We start from the raw sequence: 19,621 nt of genomic DNA on the forward strand, positions 1-19,621 counted from the left end.
AATATACCAAAAAATACATCTATTCTTAGTATCTCTGCATTGACCACCCAACTGTATGCCATCATTGTTCCCTTCCTGAATTTGTGGTAATCCAAAACGGTATAATCACTGAATAAAATCTATCAGTTTGTGTTAACAAAAAAAAAAAAAAAAAAAAAACTAGAATTCAGCAACTGAACTTACAGCTTAAAATATCCAATGCAAGCAAAACTGATGTTCTGTTTCCATAAATGGTGGTATTTATTTCAACGAAAACAGCACCTATACCTATAACCTACAGATCAACACTATAAACCGTGAACAATTGTAAAAATGAAGCAAAACAAACAAAAACATGAAGGCACTAGAGACTGACAAAACACTTAGAATCTAGGGTGTAACAGACAATTGGAAGAAGGGAATACTACTGGACAAGTTTTCTGGTTTTATAGCTTTTTATTTGAAAGCAAAACTCAATTGGTAATGAGTGGGACAGTTAAAACTCAGCAGCATACAGATTTACTAGCTTGACGAGCAAGAAAAATGATTTGTGGCTATTGCAACAGCTGAAAAATGGTAGGAAAATGTAAAGAGAGATTCAGAGGAGAAACTCTCAAATTGTACATACACACTGACCAACTCTTTGAACTACACTTTTGACAGATACCAAGCCGCCTAAATGGAGCTGAAGGAACCGACCAGAGATTTCAGCTTCTGCAAAATGCATGAGAGAATTTTGAATCTGATTTCAACCAAAGGCTTGAAAAAAAACATTCTTCAGAAAAATGAACAGAATCCAAAGTCTTTACATCTCATTCACAATTCTCCTGGGGGAATTTTAGATATATGTTAAAATTGTTTAACACACAAAGAAATTAATGAGGCCCCTACTCAAGAACAAAGGCAATCAATCAATGGTGATCAACTCCAAAATAACGCAGATGTCAATTTATGACAAGGATTTACAACAAGAAGACAATACTTGAAAGCAGCTATCATATCCAGGGTAAATACTATGAAAGAAAATATGTTTATAATAAGCAGCAAATAGGAAATGTCAAAAAACAAATAAAAATAGTTTCGTTGATTGAAATGCTACAACTAAAAGTTATAATCACTCAAAAAAATTATCTAGGACTGGATTAAGAGAACTTCAAAAAAGAAACACAAAAGAAAGACTAAGTGAACATAAAGATTAGATTAAGGGTAATTAACCTGTATTAAAATGAACAGAACCTCAGTCATCTGTGAGGGGCGGAGGAATCAAGGTACTAACAACATAGGCTTAACCACAGACTAACTATTAAACTACAATGATAACAAAATTATAAAGGTAGTTGAATTAAACGGAGAAAAGTTGCATGTTCATTTCCATACATGCAGAAAAGCATTGCACAAAGCCATTCTGGAAGGAAGAGGTGTTCAGAAGGGTGCAGGTAAGCTACGTGTAGGTGAGCCTCAGGAAAAGAGGCTCTACACAGAAGTGGGTGAGGTGCTAAAAAGGTTCAGGAATGTGGTGGGCACAGGATGATGGGGCCTGGACAGTTCCAAGGATTGAAGTACGGATAAGCAGTCTGAGAGAAGCAACATTTAGAAAATTTGTAGATGAGTGACCCATGGTTTGTTACATTGAAAAATGAGACAATGCCAGCATCATAGTCTAGGAAAACTCCAATACGATGGGGAGGAACAGCCATGGAAAGAGTCAAGACCATGGGTTGAGATGTGGAAGACTCCTCAAACGCCTTATACCCAAATTCATTCTGTAACCCAATAACCCAGTAGCCACACTGAGGTCTGTATCTAGAGTAAGCACTTTGATGATTTGTGCCTTGTCTAACACCAGACTTTTTATTATGGAAACGTTTTCTACAGTATACCCCCAGAATCCAGGCACACTTCTTGGACACCTCTATTTCCCAATAGTGTTTCCCTGAGGAGAAATATTGGGACCCCAAGATACCAAAATTAGTACAGTCCACAGGCCAAATTGGCACAAACATCACTTGTCTCTGATCTTCTGAAAGGACAAGGTTTAAATTTAAGTTGATTGGATTCAGTGTGATGTCCACTGCAAGAAAAAAAAAAATAAGATCAGGTGATTAAATATGGAGCAGGTTTATCTGGTGACATTGTGAAGAGGGAACATGGGAAGTGGCTAGGTAGAGCTTGTATTGATGGATTGGGAAGGGGGTGAAACACTGGGGAATGTATTTCATATACATATACACACACATATGTGAATATATATGAAATATATATAAATATATATATGAAATATATATATGAATATGTATTATATGTAAAGGCATGGACCTAAGATCATGACATCACACTGAAATCACAAGTTTCTGAAAAGACATTAGAAACACAGGGCTTCTTACCCCAGTAGCACTGGACATGTGTTAGCTCTGAAATGATAAGAAGATTCAATGATGTTGATTGGAAGCAAATGATTAAGCACCAATACCTATCTCTTCTCCGGAGTAGGGCCAGCAAAGGGGAGCCCTGTGAGGCTATGAACTGGTGAATGAGATAATGTACTAGTCACCTTGCCATTCCCCCTTAGATAGAACCACATCTCTCTCAGTAATATCCCTCCTTCTCTGAATACACTCCTCCTTTCTATCCTCTCTTTGCAACTATACCAGCTCCCCAGGTTAGTTGCTGACGTCACAGGAATCTCACTTCCGCCCTCCTGTCCTGCTCTCCTCACCTCTACACATGCGCAGCACTGTGCTCAGATCTGGAGCATGGAATACACTCGTCCGTCTTTTGGAAACAGTTTTTGGCTTCTTCAGTGTCCAGATCTCACTCCTAGGCATGACAAAAAATGTTGACCCTACATCTCTTACCTTGTATTCTTCCAATACAACTGCCTTTCTCTCTCCTTTCATGCCACAGATGCACGTGAACCTTCCTCCCTGAGAAGCCTGAGCCGGGGAGTAGGGAGAGTTCTGATGCTGAAGCCAGAAGAAATGTGCTCATGTCGATCTTCTCATTTACTATTTGTGTAATCTTGGGAAGGTCTTTACCTCAACGAAACAGTTTCTTCAAAAAATGGAGTAATTAACCTTTTTCTTGATATCTCATGGACATAGTAGAAAATTTGATAAAATAACATGCAGAAAAAGCTTTTGCTACCCCTAAAAAAGATATGTAATATATGGGCAAGTCAATTATAGTGGGTCTTTCATGGCGGCCATATGTGTGTCTTCCCAGGCAGATGGATTAGTACTGAGGCTGCAGTTCCTAGCTATAATGTGAGATCCATAAGTCTCTTTTTGAGAGCCTGTGAGCTTGTGCTCTAGTCCAGAACCTAAACCCCACTGGTGAGACCTGCAAATAACATTCGAGATTTCAGTCGCTCTTGAAAAAAGTTAGAAAACACTTGGCAAAGGAGAAGTTATGGCCACGGAAATACAAATGGTTAGAATTCCATGCATTTCTAAGGAACTTAATTGTCAGATGGGTTAGCAACTTAAGCCACAACAACTACAGTTTCCCATGTAGGTTTTTAACACGTGACTAGACAGAGATTAGTTATGGCACCAAGGTCAATGTCACTAACCCTGAGGTTCAGGTTTTGTTTTTAGAAATCTAAACAGAACACTGTAGAATAACCTAGTCTTTTGTATTTCCATGTAAATGAAATAAATATAAAGGAGCTGACCCTATAACCTATTTTGGGGCCTGATGAAAACTTCCATGTGATAGCACAGGCACCTATAGAATACAGGAATGAGCACAAGGGCAAAGTCAAGTCACAAGAGTCTGATAGTTGAAATCCCTGGTCCCTATTACCCTTACTGTCCCTAATTCCATGAACCCCAACCACTGAATTTACTAGCACAAATTCTGATCTACTCTCCATAGATAGGGAACACTCAAATCATTGCCCATGACCAGCGATTTAAAAGAATACTACAACCAAATATCTCTGATTTGGAATATTTTTCATTCTGATTGACCATCAGAACACTCTTATGGCTACAAACCTTTCTTCATAACACACAAGCACCACTCTTGGTCACCCAAACGTACCATTTCATGATTCCACTCATGTCCTAGGAAGAAGAGAGAAAACACGAGTCAAAGAGTATATAAAGATTAGAGCAAGATTAATGAAATAAAGAACAAAAAAGACTAGAGAAAATCAGAAAAATCTAAAGTGAACTATTTAAAAATATCAACAACTGACAAGTTTTTATGCAGACATACCATGAAAAAAACAGAGAATACAAATTATTAAAATCAGGAATGAGGGCACTTGGGTGCTTCAGTAGATTAAATATCTGCTTTAGGCTCAGACATGAGCCTCAGGTCATAATCCCAGGGTCCTGGGATCGAGTGCCACCTCAGGCTCATTGCTCAACAGGCAGTTGTCTTCTCCTTCTGTCCCTCTCCCTGCTCGTAAACTCTTTTTCTCTCTCTCAAAAATAAATTTAAAAAAAATCTTATAATAAGGAATAAAAGTGAAGACTTTACTGCCTACTTTTACAAAAATTAATAGGAATATAAAGCCTATGAACAATTGTATGCCAACAAATTAGATAATCCACATGAAATGGACAAATTCCTAGAAACACAGAAACTACCAATACTGATTCAAAAAATAATAGAAATTCTAAGTAGTCCTAAAAACATGTCGTGATTAGACTGGAAATCAAGAACTCCCTGGAAAGAAGTCAGGCCCAGATGGCTTCGCTACTGAATTCTGCTAAAGGTTTAAGGAGGAAATATCAGAAATACTTTACAAATACTAAAAAAAAAAAAAAAAAAAAAAAAAAAAACAAAAAAAAAAAAAAACCACACACCAGAAAAGGAGGTTATAGTACCCAACTCATTCTATGAGGCCAATACTACTCTGATGCTAAAATAAGACAAAGACATCACAAGAAAAGTGAACTACCAGCAAATATAGATATAAACTTCAACAAAATACTAAAAAACTGAATCCAGCACAATATGAAAGAATATATATATATATATATATACACCATAGTCAAGTGGGACTTATCCCAGAACTATAAGGTTGGTTTAACATAAGAAAAGCAATTAATGTAATTCACTGTGTTAACAGAATAAAGGTAAAAACCACATGATAATTTTAATAGACACAAGGAAAAAATTGACAAAATTCAGTATCCCTTCATGATTGGGGAAAAAAAAAATAAAAAAGGAGTAAGAACAGAAATAGAGGGGGACAGAGGAGAACTTTCTCAGGCTGATAAAAGGCATCAAACTCGTGGCTAACATCATCCTTATGATGAAAAACTGAATTTTCCCCCCTGAGATTAGGTATAAGACAAGGATGTCTACTCTTACTACTTCTATTTAAAGTGGTTCTATTTAAAGAGGTTCTAGTCAAGGCAACTAGGCAAGAAAATAAAAGGCATTTATATTGGAAGGAAGTAAAACTATATTTATTTGCAGAATACATAGTTTATATATAACAAAGCTCTGCTCCATACACTACTTTTAGGTAACCTCTTCCACTCCAGAAATTTCAGCTCACATGAGTTGCTGTTGATCCCAAACTTTATATAATCTAATCATGGTCTGTTGTCTCAAATCATGTATACAGGCTAATACAATACACAATGGAAAAGAAACAGGTGCCACAAGCTCAGAATTCTAAAATATAACCTACTACTCACCAAGTATATTGTGTCCTCTCTTATGCCCACTTGTCAAGTATGTTACCAATATTCACTTACTCCTGTCCCAAACACTAAACATCCTACCAAGCCAATCCTTTCCACATCCTTAACTTCTTTTGGTTAGTCTGCATTTCCACATCACCACCACTATGGATTTATTTGTTTTTAACAATATATACCAATATTACTTGGCCTTACTCTTAAATGCAACCAGCTGGATTTACAATCAAAACAAAGGAATGGTTTTGCTCCTCTGTATTAGTATAGTTTGGTTGTACATGAAAAAGAAGCCAACTAACACTGCCTTAAACTACCCCCCCACTTGCCACCCCCTCTAAAAAAACCCATGTGGCCAGAGAAATACTATTTCAGTCATGGATGGATCTGGACAGGGATTTTCTTCCCTGTCTGTTGCCTTTACTCTCAGGCTTTAATTTATAGCAATTTGAAAATCTCCTGGTTTAAATTATTTTCACTGATGTAATTCACATGCAAAAGGAAAATTTTCTTCAATGTAGTGACAATACAATTCTGATGCCTCAAGCCACTGACCAAAATTGTGTCATACGCCCAAATTTTAATGCCCAACTGTGTAGTTTGTGGAAATACAGGAATTAGGTAAACTAATTTATGTAAGATTAACCTATCCATCTTCCATGATGCTGATTATCTCAGCCCCAAACAAGTACATGGATAAAAAAAGACATGTTCCGTTTCATCAGAAAGAAATCCCAGGTGTTGTTACCAGGACAAGAGTGAATGGACACTGAGCAGATAAAAATAATTGGTGCCATCCTCACTCCATCATTTAACTGCCTATTGTCATTCACTCGTGTCATGATACAAAATCTGAAAAACAAAAATGGCCCAATGTAATAAAACTGTTACAAAAACATTAGTAGCAGAAGTGCCTCCTTCCTAAGGTAAATAACCTAAAATCTCATCTAAGTTTTTATCCATTTTCAAGTTTGGCATTTCTCTGTTAGCTCTTTCTTCCCAGTCAGTGTTGAGTGTAGCCTTCATGCAAACAGCCGCCCCTCTAGCAAACAAAAAGCCTATGATAAAATGACCCACCCCAATCACTGTAGATGAAGATCCAGATAAAAGAAAAGCTGTTTAAGAACTCTTGGGAGAAGGTTAAGGGACATCACTACTATCAACAGCATGTATCTTTAGAAGTTGGAAAGGAACACCCAAACGCCCTAATCTAGTTAAAGAGTAAATCCCTTGGTTTAGCCCATTTGTCATTCTTTGAAGCTGTTACCTAAATAGGGGAGGCTAATCCCACAAAATTTATAACATTTATCTACTGAGCACTGTTTTTATTACAAGTAACCAGTTACCAACTTAAGCTGGCTTAGTGGGAAAGTGACATAAACACAAGAGTCTTCGTGAAGTTGATAATTCAAAGAGTTGTGAAGAGCCTGTGGATGTTCTACAAACCAGGCACAAGGAATAAGCCTGCAAAGTTTTTGTTTTTTACTCAGATATAATAAAATATAAAAAAAAAATGACCTAGCACTATAAAGTGCACAATTTAGTAGGTTTTAGTATATTTACAATGTACATTTACCATCAGCACTATTTTATTTCAGAACATTTTTATTATTGCAAAAAGAAAGAAACCTTACCCTCAGTAGCCATCATTTCCTATTGCCTCCTCTCCAGTCCCTGGCAATTCACTAATCTAATGTCTGCGTCTATGGATTTATCAATTACAGACTTCGTATAAATGGAATTGTACAATAAGGGCTTTTTGTGTCTGCCCTCTTTCACTTATATTTCCATATGGTAGCATCTATTAGTGCTAATTTCTTTTTAGAGCCAAAATATATTATATTATTTGTAATATATACATTATCTTGATTCTTCAGTTAATGGACAATTGCCTTATTTCCACTTTTGGGTTTTTATGAACAATGCTGCCATGAACTTTTGTTTACAAGTTTAAGTGTGGACATGTTTTCATTTCCAGGAATGGAATTGCTGGGCCATATGGTAACTCTATCTTCAACTTTTTGAGGAACTGCTGAAACAGCTTCATCATTTTACAACTTCACTAGCAATACACGAGAGTTCTAATTCCTGACATCTTTGTCAACTCTTGGTATTGTCCATTTTCCTGATAGTATTATCACCGTGGTTTTGATTTTACATTTCTCTGGTAGATATCAATCATCTTTTCAGGTGCTTATTTACTATTTATAGATCTTCTCTGGTGAGACAGCTATTCAAGTCCTTTTTAAAAAAAGATTTATTTATTTATTTGAGACAGAGCAAGTGAGTGGGGAGAGGGGCAAGGAGAGGGAATCCCAAGTAGAATCCACCTTGAGTGTAGAGCCTGACTCAGGGCTTCATCTTTTGACCCACGAGATCACAACCTAAGCCAAAATCACAAGTGAAAGCTTAACAGTGTGAGCCACCCAGGCACCCCTCAAGTCCTTTATCTATTTTTAAATTAAGTTGACTTTTTACTGTTTTTTTTTTTTTTTAAGTTATGTTTATTTGAGAGAAAGAGCAGAGGCAATGGCAAGCCAGGAGGAGGGGGTGGGGAAGGAGCAGGGAGAAGGCCAAGCTAACTGCTGTGAGCACAGAGTTAGATGTGGTGCTTGGATCCAAGACACTGGGATCATTGACCTGAGCTGAAACCAAGAGTCAGATGCTCAAATGACTGAGCCACCAGGAGCCCCAGGTTGTCTTTTTATTGTTCAGTTGTGAGAGGTTTTCTATATATCATGAACACTAAACCTTAACCAATATATGATTTGAAAATATTGTCTCCCATTCTGTGAGATGTTCTTTTCACTTCTACATGGTTTCCTTTGATGTACAACAGTTTTGAACTTTGATGAGCTCCAATTTATTTTATTTTTGGTTGCTTTTTGGTGCTTCTGTTTTTTGGTGCCCTATCTGTAAAGTTATTGCCTAATGCTAAGTCACAAAGATTGATTATCTATGCTTTCTCCTAAGAGTCTTAGAATTTTTGACTTTTAACTTACACTTAGGAAAGAGAAAAGGGAAAAACTTAAGATACAAGCATCAGAGACAAAGGAAAGCAGCCAACATGTGAAATCAATTATCCTGCTTTCTGCTTGACATCAAGAAAAAAAAAAGCAAAAACAGCATTTGGAAATCCAGAAAAGAAAAGGGAGAAGACAGATAATCAAGCAAAAAATATGAAAAATCCAGAATTCTCTACCATGCCTCAGGATCATAGTCACAATATTAAGGCTTAAAAAAAACAACAACAAAAAACAACAACAACAACAAAAAAAAACCTGTATGAATTTATTTAAATTCCCTCAAGTGTCTATAGATTTGCACTAGCATGCTTTCCTGACACCAGCAGACTTTCTGGCACACACTCACATACACACTTGCAGACTCTCTCACCTCTCAAGTATAATGCCTCCTATCTATACATTTGCCCATCCTCCTAAGAAAAGACTCAATGTTCTATCTTTCCATGTTTTAAAAAAAATCTAACAAGAAAAGTTTATAATAATAAATACAGATTTGGGGCACCTGGGTGGCTCAGTGGGTTAAGCCATTGCCTTCGGCTCAGGTCATGATCTCAGGGTCCTGGGATCGAGTCCCACATTGGGTCTCTGCTCAGGAGGGGCCTGCTTCCCTTCTTCTCTCTCTGCCTGCCTCTCTGCCTACTTGTGATCTCTGTCAAATAAATAAATAAATAAATAAATAAAATTCTTAAAAAATATTAATAATAATAAATACAGATTTTTAATTTTTTTAAAGGATACATTTCTTATACCTGAAAATGCATGTATTTGCCTGTGGCTAAGATGGATGAAAAGAACGTGACAATTGTCCAACATTGATTGGATCACAGATAACAGGGATCCAGCAAATATCACTGGATACCATGGATCTTCTCTCCATGTATTCCCTTACTTCATTAAGTAATAAAGTAGGACACTCCCCTGGAATGTTTATATTCAATGGTCCATGATATCGTGAATGGATGGCAAAGAAGGGTTCCACAAAGCCAAAGGAACCTCTGTGAAGACCTGAAGATTAGAGCCCAAGGACACAGAAAATAAGGTATCTTAGACTGGGTTTCAAGAACTCCAGATTGGGGCATTCCTCTTACCTGTAGCTGGTCCACTGCTGACCATTTACAGCGATGCTCTAGATCTGAGATGAGATCTTTTACCAACTGGGTTTGCTGAGCCAGCTCAGCCTCAGCCTCAGCCAAGGTGTCCAATATCCTCTTCTCCTCTTCTTCTAATTTTTGCAGTTCTCTCTGCTCTTCACTGTCCAGAATGCTTCTAAGCTGATTGAATTCAGCCCATATCCTTTGTCTCTCAATCTGTATCTGGGACTGCAAGGTTGGATAAACAAAAGTGGTAAAGAATCTATCTGCCTGAAAACCTGCTGTATAAGGGGTTAGGAACTAGGAAAAGAAATATTTTTCTCTGAGTTCCAACCAAGAGGGAAATGGAGGCATGGGGCCAATTTTGGGGAAAGCTGGACATTTTTCCTATTTTCCCTTTAGCAACCCATCAAAACAGGCCTCAGACTATTATCTAGGCCAACCCTGGGATCAAATGTAAAACCTAAGTGAGGTTTAGGTTGCAGGTGGCTGTACTGGACACTCAACGCCTCCCTGCATTACCACACTTCCAAGTTTGAACTTTGGGGAAAATCTTGGTCCTTTGCCCACTGTCTTTCACTGGAGGTTCAGAGAATCACTGGAAAAGAGGAATGGAAGACAGAATTTTCCATCCTTCCTCACCGAGAGTCTATCTTTATTCCCAATTCCAAACACTTGTGTGTGCTTGTAACATGTCCGCTCTCTAGTCCTCTGCGTAACAGGGACAGGACAGAGAGGAAAACTAATCAAATGGCTTCTGGATGCATTCTGTGTCAGGCAGCAAAGAGGAAGGGGCTTGTTATTTGGACTGAAGATCCTGTCAAGATTCCTGTGTCAAAAAACCCTTAGAAAGAGTCTCTTTGAGGGGCGCGTGGGTAGCTCAGTGGGTTTAAGCCACTGCCTTTGACTCAGGTCATGATCTCAGGGTCCTGGGATCAAGACCGGCATCGGGCTCTCTGCTCAGCAGGGAGCCTGCTTCCCTTCCTCTCTCTCTGCCTGCCTCTCTGCCTACTTGTGATCTCTGTCAAATAAATAAATAAAATCATTAAAAAAAAAGAAGAAAGAAAGAAAGAAAGAAAGAGTCTCTTCCTACCTTCCAGGAAATCCTCTCTTCTCTGATGTCTGCTTCAAACTTCTCAGCTTTCTGCTGTTCTTTCCTCAGCCTCTCCAGAGCTGCCTGGAGTTTCTCCTGTGAAAGAGAAGTCACATCAGATAACTCACATCAGGATTCATCATCACTCTATGAGCTTTCTCAGCAAAGAATAAATGGGGAAGGGGCGCCTGGGTGGCTCAGTTGGTAAAGCAGCTGCCTTCGGCTCAGGTCATGATCCCAGCGTCCTGGGATGGAGTCCCACATCGGGCTCCTTGCTCAGCGGGGAGCCTGCTTCTCCCTCAGCCTCTGCCTGCCATTCTGTCTGCCTGTGCTTGCTCTCTCCCTCTCTCTCTGAAGAATAAATAAAATCTTTAAAAAAAAGAATAAATGGGGAAGAAATCAGGCTGATGCCTGAAGAGACCATTTACAGAAACTGTGATTAGAATCTAAGATACAGAAGAAAAACTAAGGAGGATACATTCTTTGTTCCTGGGTGTCACCATCCTCACCAAGAGTAGCCTAGTTCTCTCTTTTCATTGAGAACGGACTCTGATGTCATGAGAAAAATGCTACACTCTTAGTGACACTCTTTCCAAATCCAGTCCACAGTGTTGAAGAGCAACCATCCTGCTGAGGGGAAAAATGAGAGCCACATAACAAAAGGGGCAAAAAAAGGGAAAATCTCTCACCCTTGGCCAAGAGTAAGCTCAAGACTCCAGGCTAATCCTTTTTTTTTTTTTTTTTAAAGATTTATTTATTTAGAGAGAGAGAGAATGGGAGTGAGGGAAGGGACAGAGGGAGAGAGAAAGGGGAAGCAGACTCCCCACTGAGCAGGGAGCCCCATGTGGGGCCAGATCTCATGACCCTGAGATCACAAGCCAAGCTGAAACCAAGAATTGGGAGGTTCAACTGAGTTAGCCATACAGGCATCCCAAGGCTCATCCTTTATGTATGTGGAAAGAATACGCAGAAATGTCCTTCATGCATTGGAAGCTGAGCATAGTGTAAGAGACAAACATGGAAGGAGATTACAGGATTCAGTACCATGGTGCCAAGGTGTGTACAGAAGGATGGAAAGGTGAGATTTCCCACAAAGTACCACCCTCCCCTCTTCCTCCCTCCATCCTGGGCCCTACCTGATATTCCATGACTACTTCCTCCACAAGGAACGTGTGGTGACCACGGTGCTCCTGAGACCGCTCACAAACCCAGCAAATAACCTTCCTATCCTCCTTACAGAAGAGCAGGAGTTTCTCTTCATGGCGCACACAGAGGTCTTTCTTCAGCTTCTCCTCTGCGTTCAACTTGAACTTTCTGATTCTCTCCATCATGTTGATCAGAGGCTGATTCGGACATAAGTTTCTAAGTGAGTATCTGACACCACACATGGGACAGCTGCTTTCCTCTCCTGGGCTGATCTCTGCCTCCATGGTATTCACAGCGATGCAGGCTTGACAGGAGCTGTGTCTACAGTCTAGAGTCAGGGACTCTGTCAAAAGCTCCAGGCAGATGGGACAGGACCCCTCATCTTGTATGTTCAGGATTTTTGAAGCCATAGTATGTCTCCCCTGGTTTCTTCCAGTCCTTAGTCCTGGAGCTCTTCTTGCCTAATCGTTCATGGATGGCTGGGCAGATGGAAAGGGGATGAGGTAAGAACGACAGGAATAAAAAGGATTCTAATTGTGCAGATACTGAGGATGGGCCAAAACCAAAATGCTGAAGGACGAAAAAGAAGAGGGGGAGAAAAAAAAGAAGAAACGAAATTCAGTGGCCTGGGTAAACTGCTAATGCCCCAGGCTTCTCATTTGCTCTTCTTTAAGCCTGAACGATCCATCCTTTCATCTGTGCCTGACTTCCTCGTATATACTTCATCCAACGGTCTCCTTAAGTATCATTTCGTCAGAAGGACCTAATGATTATTTTATCTTTAGCACAATTACCAATACATCATTCACTACACATTTGCCATCCTTTCTTATTATCACTCTATGGTATCTTTTTCTTAAATGCCCTATGCCTAAAATATAATCCACACATAGATCAGGCCCATTGTTTTTATTCACTGCTGTATCCTTAACGTTGGAAGGCACAGGAACACAACCTTTGATGAACATATAAAGAACCTCCTTGGGGCAGCTGGGTGGCTCAGCTGGTAAGCGGCTGCCTTCTGCAGATGCCCTGCGGCTGGCTCCTTGCTCAGCAGGAGGCCTGCATCTTCCTCTCCCATTCCCCCTGCTTGCGTTCCCTCTCTGTCTCTGCCAAATAATAAATAAAATCTTAAAAAAAAAAAAAAAAAGAACCTCCTCCTTTCTCCATAGTTGATTAGACCTCTTTTTTTAATCAGCATTCCATCTTTTTGTTCCATTAATTATCAGTTCTCCAGTAGGTAAATGTTGGTACCACTGATAGTTTCCACATAAGAAAAGCTTACCTCCACATATTATCTGTCCCATACAAAACCCTTCCATTACCTCATATTTACTCCCAGAGACACTCACAGAAACAGTCAAGGCCACAATAGGGAAAGAATTTTACCACTCAGAATTGTAGAACCAGTTACAATTTATACATCACTTTGACCCATTTTGAGAAACAGAGTACTTTATTGAAATGTGTAAATTGAATGAAGTAGTTTATAAAGATTATTTCATTCAGTAAGTTGAATTAAGGTGAAAACAATGTCCTCAGAATTCTTTTTCAGAGGTCCGGTAGGTGTGATAAACACTATCACCCAGAGGTCCCTGTTTAAAGGGAACTAATGATTGGCCAAACAGGAGAATATCAAAAATATCCTCCTTGAATAAGTAAGGACTGAACTAAAAGTAGTGGGAAAGGATATGGAATGAGGAAGAGGAGAAATACATTTTAGAGAGAAGTCGTCACATATATGAATGCCCTGTTGATGGAAGGCATAACATCTTCCACAGGTTTTAAAATGCCCATATGGCTGGTGTGCAGAGAGCTGCTAGACTTTTGGCATTAATGTGCCAGCAGAGACCAAAAAATGTGACACTTTCTGAACAATGTAAAAGACACAGTCTCTCTCCAAAGAGTAGGATCAGTGACAGAAGTTTGTAGGACAAGCTGTTGTAGGGAATGGAGAGAACTAGATGAGGCTGACAGAGATGTAAGTAAGATAAAAGGGACAGGACTGGGAGTTAGGTTGGACATATGGAAACAAGAGGGTCATCATCAGGCTTAAGTCCTTTCTTCCCATAAAAAGGACACGGACGTTACCTTCTCCTACCACTTTGTCATTATTTTCAGTAAGCACAGACCTCCACTTCAAGTGCATTGTGGCTCCTGTAATGAAATATTTGCCTATAGGGTCCTGGAAGCTATGCTTATGGCTCTTTTGTAAGGTAATCAGCCTGTTGGCACAAAACTCACCCTAAGCTATGCTAGTTTCATACATACCACATGGTCTTGTTCTCTCATAAATGACCTGACGAAGGGGATAAAGTATCTCCTGCACCATATGGATCTTCACTGAAAGCTCATATGAGGAAGCCATGAGGATTCCATGAGGAAGTCTCCAGTCCTGTAGGCTCCAGCTGAGCTGTGTGAACCTGATTGGTTTCTGCCCTGCTAAGTCACATGAGTGGGAGTGGCAAACCAAACCTAAAACTGTTGCTGGTGGTCAGTCAGAAGGCGTATCACAATGACAGCATGGAGACGCTGCTGATTCTCAGAACCCAGACTTATTACAGACAAGAACTGTGAAGCATATAAAAATCAAAATAAAAATTTTTTTTAAAAAGGAAGCTTTCAGTAGATATTAGTCACGATACTTTTTTTTTAAATGTTTAAAAATATTAAATGTTTTCAATTAAATCATGATCCTCCTCAAAACTCTTCAATGATTGAACTCTATTCCCTACATCGACGTTACCTGTGTGAATGTGACCTTGTTTGGAAATATCTTGGCAGACATAATCATGTTAAGATAAGGCAATGCTGGGAATAGGTGGGCTCTACACCCAATGACCAGAGTCCTTAAAGGAGAGGAGAGGACACACCACATACAGGGAAAAAAGCTGTGTGGGAATGGCAGCAGAGACTGCAGCAGTGCAGCAAGAAGGCAAAGAATGCAAGGCTTGCTGGAGACCATGAGAAGCCAGGAGAGAAACGTGGAACAGATTCTCTCTCCGTACCTACAGAGGAAACTAATTCTGCCAACACCTTGACTTTGGACTTCTGGCCTCCCGAACTGTGGGAGAATACACTCCTGTGGTTCTAATCCATAATTTGTTATAAAGCCTTAGGAAAATAACAAACGTCTGATAATGAAAGAACTGAGGTTTATAATAAACTATAACCTTCCCTTTGCTCTAAAAAGAGAGAAGAGAAGCATGATGAATGCTGTATGGAGATCAATGTAGGTCTAGAAATATGCTCACTTCTCCCATCATCCATGAAGTGAACCTGGTGAAAAATAAAGCTGAAAGTGGGCTGGTCAATGTGATCTAGCCAACGATACAGGTACTGAAAATTGTCCAAAGGCCACATGCTGTCAGCTCCTGGCTGCAGTGACTGTCGTCAGATTAGGCTTTATTGACTGGCAAGAGCACGGTTTTATACAACATGGTAGTATTGTAATACCTACTTATAAATGAAGCTATAAGCCAATCACAGGTGTGGGGTTCTCGATTATCCTTCATTCTGTTCAGTATCCAACCAATGCTGAGAAACATCTGAAGTCTACAGGGGAGTGGACCACGTATTCTACTATGAGGTTATAAACCCCGTATGTTCACCGTGGGCCTATAAGAAGTTGATGTTAAAGCAACCGTCATCACATTGGCCCCAGAAGGAGGAAGGTACAAAGGAGCCAGAGCCCCCACACAGGGTCAGTGACCCCATCAATGCCCAAGAGTCCGGCAGTGATCAGGAAAGTAAGAAGAGAATTCAAGTAGTATCTGCCTGATGGAGTCCCAGGTCAACTGGCTGCCACAAGTATCAGATAACGGTATCCTACACTGGAGTCTTCTCCTAACATCTGGACTCTGATAATGCAACTCTCTGCCTCTCCCCAGGTCACACAGTAAAATGAAAGTACCTCCAGGAAGTGGTGTGGCAGGAAGGATGTTCTTAGAAGTTTCAGACAGCGTCCTAGAACACTTCTCATGGTTTCCTAAGCCAAAACTGCCTGTGGGGAAAGTCGGACCTGTTTTTTACATGGAGAGACCTGGGGAACTCAAATACTGCAATTCCCCCTTCCCATAACTCTATATTGAATAGAATTCCTGCTCTAGCAACTCCTTAGAATCCAGGACTAAGTTTGCACCTCCCCATCTCCAAGACCTCCATTCATGACCCTCTCTCCAAGACACCTAGCTCTCCGGTGAGTATGTTTTTAGAAAGTAGTGATTTTTAAAAAGTAATTAAAAAAAAACCTCATTTTATAACATAGGATCACTTTTATTAAATTGCTCCTGGTCTCATTGGTTCATCAGAAGATGCTAATTATTTGTCTGTTTACAATCTCTCCCCAACACAACTGTAAGCTCCTATATGTATTTAACATTTACTCCATGTTGAATGCATATTTTTTTTTTACACCAGCAGCTTTAGTTCCTATAAATCAATTGTTCAAGTTCATGCCACGTGTTGGGCCTTGTGTTGGACCCTGGGGGACATCAGTATCTGTGCAGAAATGGACCCTATTCAAGAGTAAAGCATAGACCCCAGGAAGACAGCAACAGAGACTTCTGGAAAGTAGAGGTACTGGAGGTACATGTGTCAGAAGGTATGTAACCAGCCCATCAATGTGAACATTGCTCCCAAGTGAGCTCAAGATGGGATGTCATCACTGTCAGTCATGACGCAAATTTCACAGCAAGACCACTGGATCTCTGGGCTCCTTCTGAGCAATAATCAGCTCCTGTTCATTAGCTCTGCATGAAGAAAAATAGTAAGGAACTGAGGTAACCATGCAACGGTGTATCTGCAGAGGAGGAATGCCAAGCCTCCTGTAAGCCAGAGGACAGGGACCTATGCGGGGATGTGCAGGGAGACCCCTGAGACTGACACTTGGAAGGACACAGGGTGAATGGGGGCCACAGAGGCAGGTGGCAGGCACATCACCCTACAGGCCAGCAGCTGAGACCTCTCGGGAAGGCCACAAACAGCCCTTCAGTTGCTTCTGGGCAGGGGGCAGGGAATGAGAGAATCAGCTTCGATACGAGCCCTGCCACGCTTGCCCCCCAAACTCCATTCTGTCTGGTGCTCCGCTCTAGGAGCCTAGGTTTTCGAGCGTTTAGAACACAGGGACCTCTTCTACCGGCTTTTCTTCAAGCAGAAGAGCTGGGCAGAACAAAAGATAACTTTCTGTTCATTTTTGAGAAAGAGGAAGAGAGCGTGACAGAGGGAAAGGACTCCAGTTCCCTCCCTTGAGGTAGATAATTCAAAATACACAATAGGAGGGAATGAGGGCGGCGCATGCAACCTGGAGAAAGAAGGACCCCTCCAGCAAAGAAACAACGCTCCCACCTCTTGGGCACTCCTTTTTCTCCAGGCCGTCCATCTCCAGAATCAGGCCTCTGCACTCACAACAGAAAGTCCACAAACTGGTTCTTCTTCCCTTCAGACTGAGACTGGGTCACACACTGAACTCACATACCTTCACATGGTACCTTCCTTCTGGCGTCTCCCACTGCCTGCCCCCCCCCCCCATAACTTCCCCACGCACCTTGAAACCCCCTCAGAGAAGTCTTGGCTTCAGATTTAAGTGATGAAGAAAAGCCAGGTCAGGCGCGGTCAGCGTTTCCTCACCAAAAAGGCCGCTGGGTCAGCCTTTAGCCACTCCTCCTGAGCCGCTGGTGGGGAAATGAAAGTGAAATCCTCAGCGCTGAAAGGAAAATGAAAGGGGAAGGAGCTTCTGGAAGGCGTTGGGCAAAGCCAGAGGACAGATTTGGTTGTCCTACCTGGGTTATGCTACTGCCATCTAGTGGGTAGACGCCAGGGGGACAGCTAACCACTCTGCAGGACACCTCCCACAGCGAAGGATGAGCTGGTCCAACATGTCCTTGGTGCTGGGTGCTGAGGTGGAGAGGCTGTTTTAATCCTCTCTGCTTCCCAAGCCAGCTAGGTCTCCTCCCATTTTATGGTTGTTCACAGGCTGTCAGTTCAGCCTACCAATTTTAAATTATCCCCTCAGGTCCCCCCTTCCATTTGTCCCCAAAGAGCCCACCACCGCCCCCTAGGAAATAGCCAGGAGTAGGGCAGACCAGGGAAGGAGGTTGTCGGAAGAGCCGGCTACAAAGGACCAAGACAACTTTTTGGAGTATCATTTTCTAATTCCTATTCGTGCAGTAGTCACACAGATGCAAAACTTTGGCTTTTTAAGCTTTTGGCTTTTTTAAAGCTTTTGGCTTTTTAAATTCTGGTTAATTAACATACAGTATGTAAGGACCTATTTAGCAAGAGGCGTTCATTAAAGTTAAACTGTCCCTGCTTCCCTTCCCCCAGGGGATTCACTTTAAAACAAGTCCCCGAAACCAGCTTCAGGTAACAAAGCCCAGACACAAGAGTGGGTCAGGCCAGGTGGAGGGTTGCATACTGTCTCCCGAGCTACCAAGGAGTAGGGGCCCCCACCCTTTGGGAACCCTTTTTGGCGCCAATCCTAATCAAGGTGTAATAGGTTGGGTCAGATGTCTACTAGGGTAAATTGTAACTCAATTGGTCACCTAGCATCACTATGGAGTTTCCTGTGTGTGTTACAATCTCATTGGTCAGCTGTGCGTGGCCAGACCCGACCACATGGCCTTTGTCCTTAAAAGCTAGGACTGTGAAACAGAGAAGGGTCTCCCTCTCTTGTAAGAGGTGCGTCCCCGAATGTTCAGTTAAATTCTTTTTTTTTTTTTTTAAGATTTTTTCTTTATTTATCTGACAGAGATCACAAGTAGGCAGAGAGGCAGGCAGAGAGAGAGGAGGAAGCAGGCTACCTGCAGAGCAGAAAGCCCAATGTGGGGCTTGATCCCAGGACCCTGGGATCATGACCCGAGCCGAAGGCAGAGGCTTAACCCACTGAGCCACCCAGGTGCCCAAATGTTCAGTTAAATTCTTGATGTTTGGCGCGAAATAAAGCTTTGCTTGACCTTCACTTTGTATTAGTCTCGCTCCTTTAATCACGGACCCATTATTGGGGCATAACAAGTATACTATAATTAGTCTCGGGTGTACAATACAGTGATTCAACACTGCCATACATCACCCAGTGCTCAATCACAAGTGCACTCCTTTTAAGATTTTATTTGAGAGAAAGAGAAAATGGAGAGAAAGCATACGAGGAGGCTCTCTTGCTGAGCAGGGAGCCTGATGCCAGGACTCCATCCTGGCACTCCAGGATCATATCCTGAGCTGAAGGCAGTTGCTAAACCAACTGAGCCACGCAGGTGCCCCACAAGTGCACTCCTTAATCCCCAGCACCTGTTTTACCTGTCCCCTTACCCTCCTCCCCTCTGGTAACCATCAGTTTGCCCTCCATAGTTAAGAGTCTGTTTCTCGGTTTCTCTCTCGCTTTGCTGCTTCCAGTCGGTGAACGGGAGAAGAATGAGGCACAAAAAGTCAGCTGCAAGAGAAAGGGAGCAGCGGACACAGTAGAAAAGACTGGGGCCACGAGCAAGGCTTCAGTCTCACTTTTATTAGATAGAATGAATAACCAACAGCAGAGTCGATGAAGGTCAAACATTAGTTCCAGGTCTTGTGGACAAACAAAAAGGAGTGTAAAGTTTATAGCTAAACAAGAACATTCAAAGGATTCATCTAACT

At 41.2% G+C, this 19,621-nt stretch overlaps 1 protein-coding gene across 6 annotated transcripts; it reads right to left on the reverse strand.

Annotated features, from left to right (window-relative positions):
- Nucleotides 1–415: 415 nt before the first annotated feature.
- Nucleotides 416–17,687, reverse strand: TRIM34 (tripartite motif containing 34). 6 transcript variants are annotated; one of them, XM_004778997.3, is made up of 8 exons: nucleotides 17,541–17,686; nucleotides 11,986–12,474; nucleotides 10,850–10,945; nucleotides 9,754–9,984; nucleotides 4,024–4,046; nucleotides 2,696–2,796; nucleotides 2,364–2,390; nucleotides 416–2,050 (listed from the first exon to the last, which is right to left on the reverse strand). In XM_004778997.3, the coding sequence occupies exons 2-8, from the start codon at nucleotides 12,403–12,405 to the stop codon at nucleotides 1,485–1,487; spliced, it is 1,464 nt and encodes a 487-aa protein (XP_004779054.1). In that variant the 5' UTR covers nucleotides 12,406–12,474; nucleotides 17,541–17,686; the 3' UTR covers nucleotides 416–1,484. The 6 variants fall into 6 exon arrangements, with proteins under 6 accessions (XP_004779054.1, XP_004779052.1, XP_012904696.1 ...); XM_004778995.3 differs by having other exon boundaries at nucleotides 11,986–12,565; XM_013049242.2 differs by lacking the exon at nucleotides 17,541–17,686 and adding an exon at nucleotides 17,342–17,517.
- Between the last annotated feature and the right edge of the window lie 1,934 nt (nucleotides 17,688–19,621).

Source organism: Mustela putorius, unplaced genomic scaffold (genome assembly GCF_011764305.1).
Source record: "Mustela putorius furo isolate JIRA1106 unplaced genomic scaffold, ASM1176430v1.1 tig00003987_pilon_pilon_pilon, whole genome shotgun sequence".
Classification (NCBI taxonomy): domain Eukaryota; kingdom Metazoa; phylum Chordata; class Mammalia; order Carnivora; family Mustelidae; genus Mustela; species Mustela putorius.

Bases quoted from the DNA above. Each gene is read 5' to 3' on its own strand.
- TRIM34 (XM_004778997.3), bottom strand. From the start codon at position 12,405: ATGGCTTCAAAAATCCTGAACATACAAGATGAGGGGTCCTGTCCCATC. The intron at 4,047-9,753 runs GTAAGAGGAATG...TCTTCTTCCTAG, and splicing joins CAGCAGTGGACCAGCTACAG to GACATGAGTGGAATCATGAA. The intron at 2,391-2,695 runs GTGAGGAGAGCA...TTATCATTTCAG, and splicing joins AGTGCTGCGCATGTGTAGAG to AGCTAACACATGTCCAGTGC.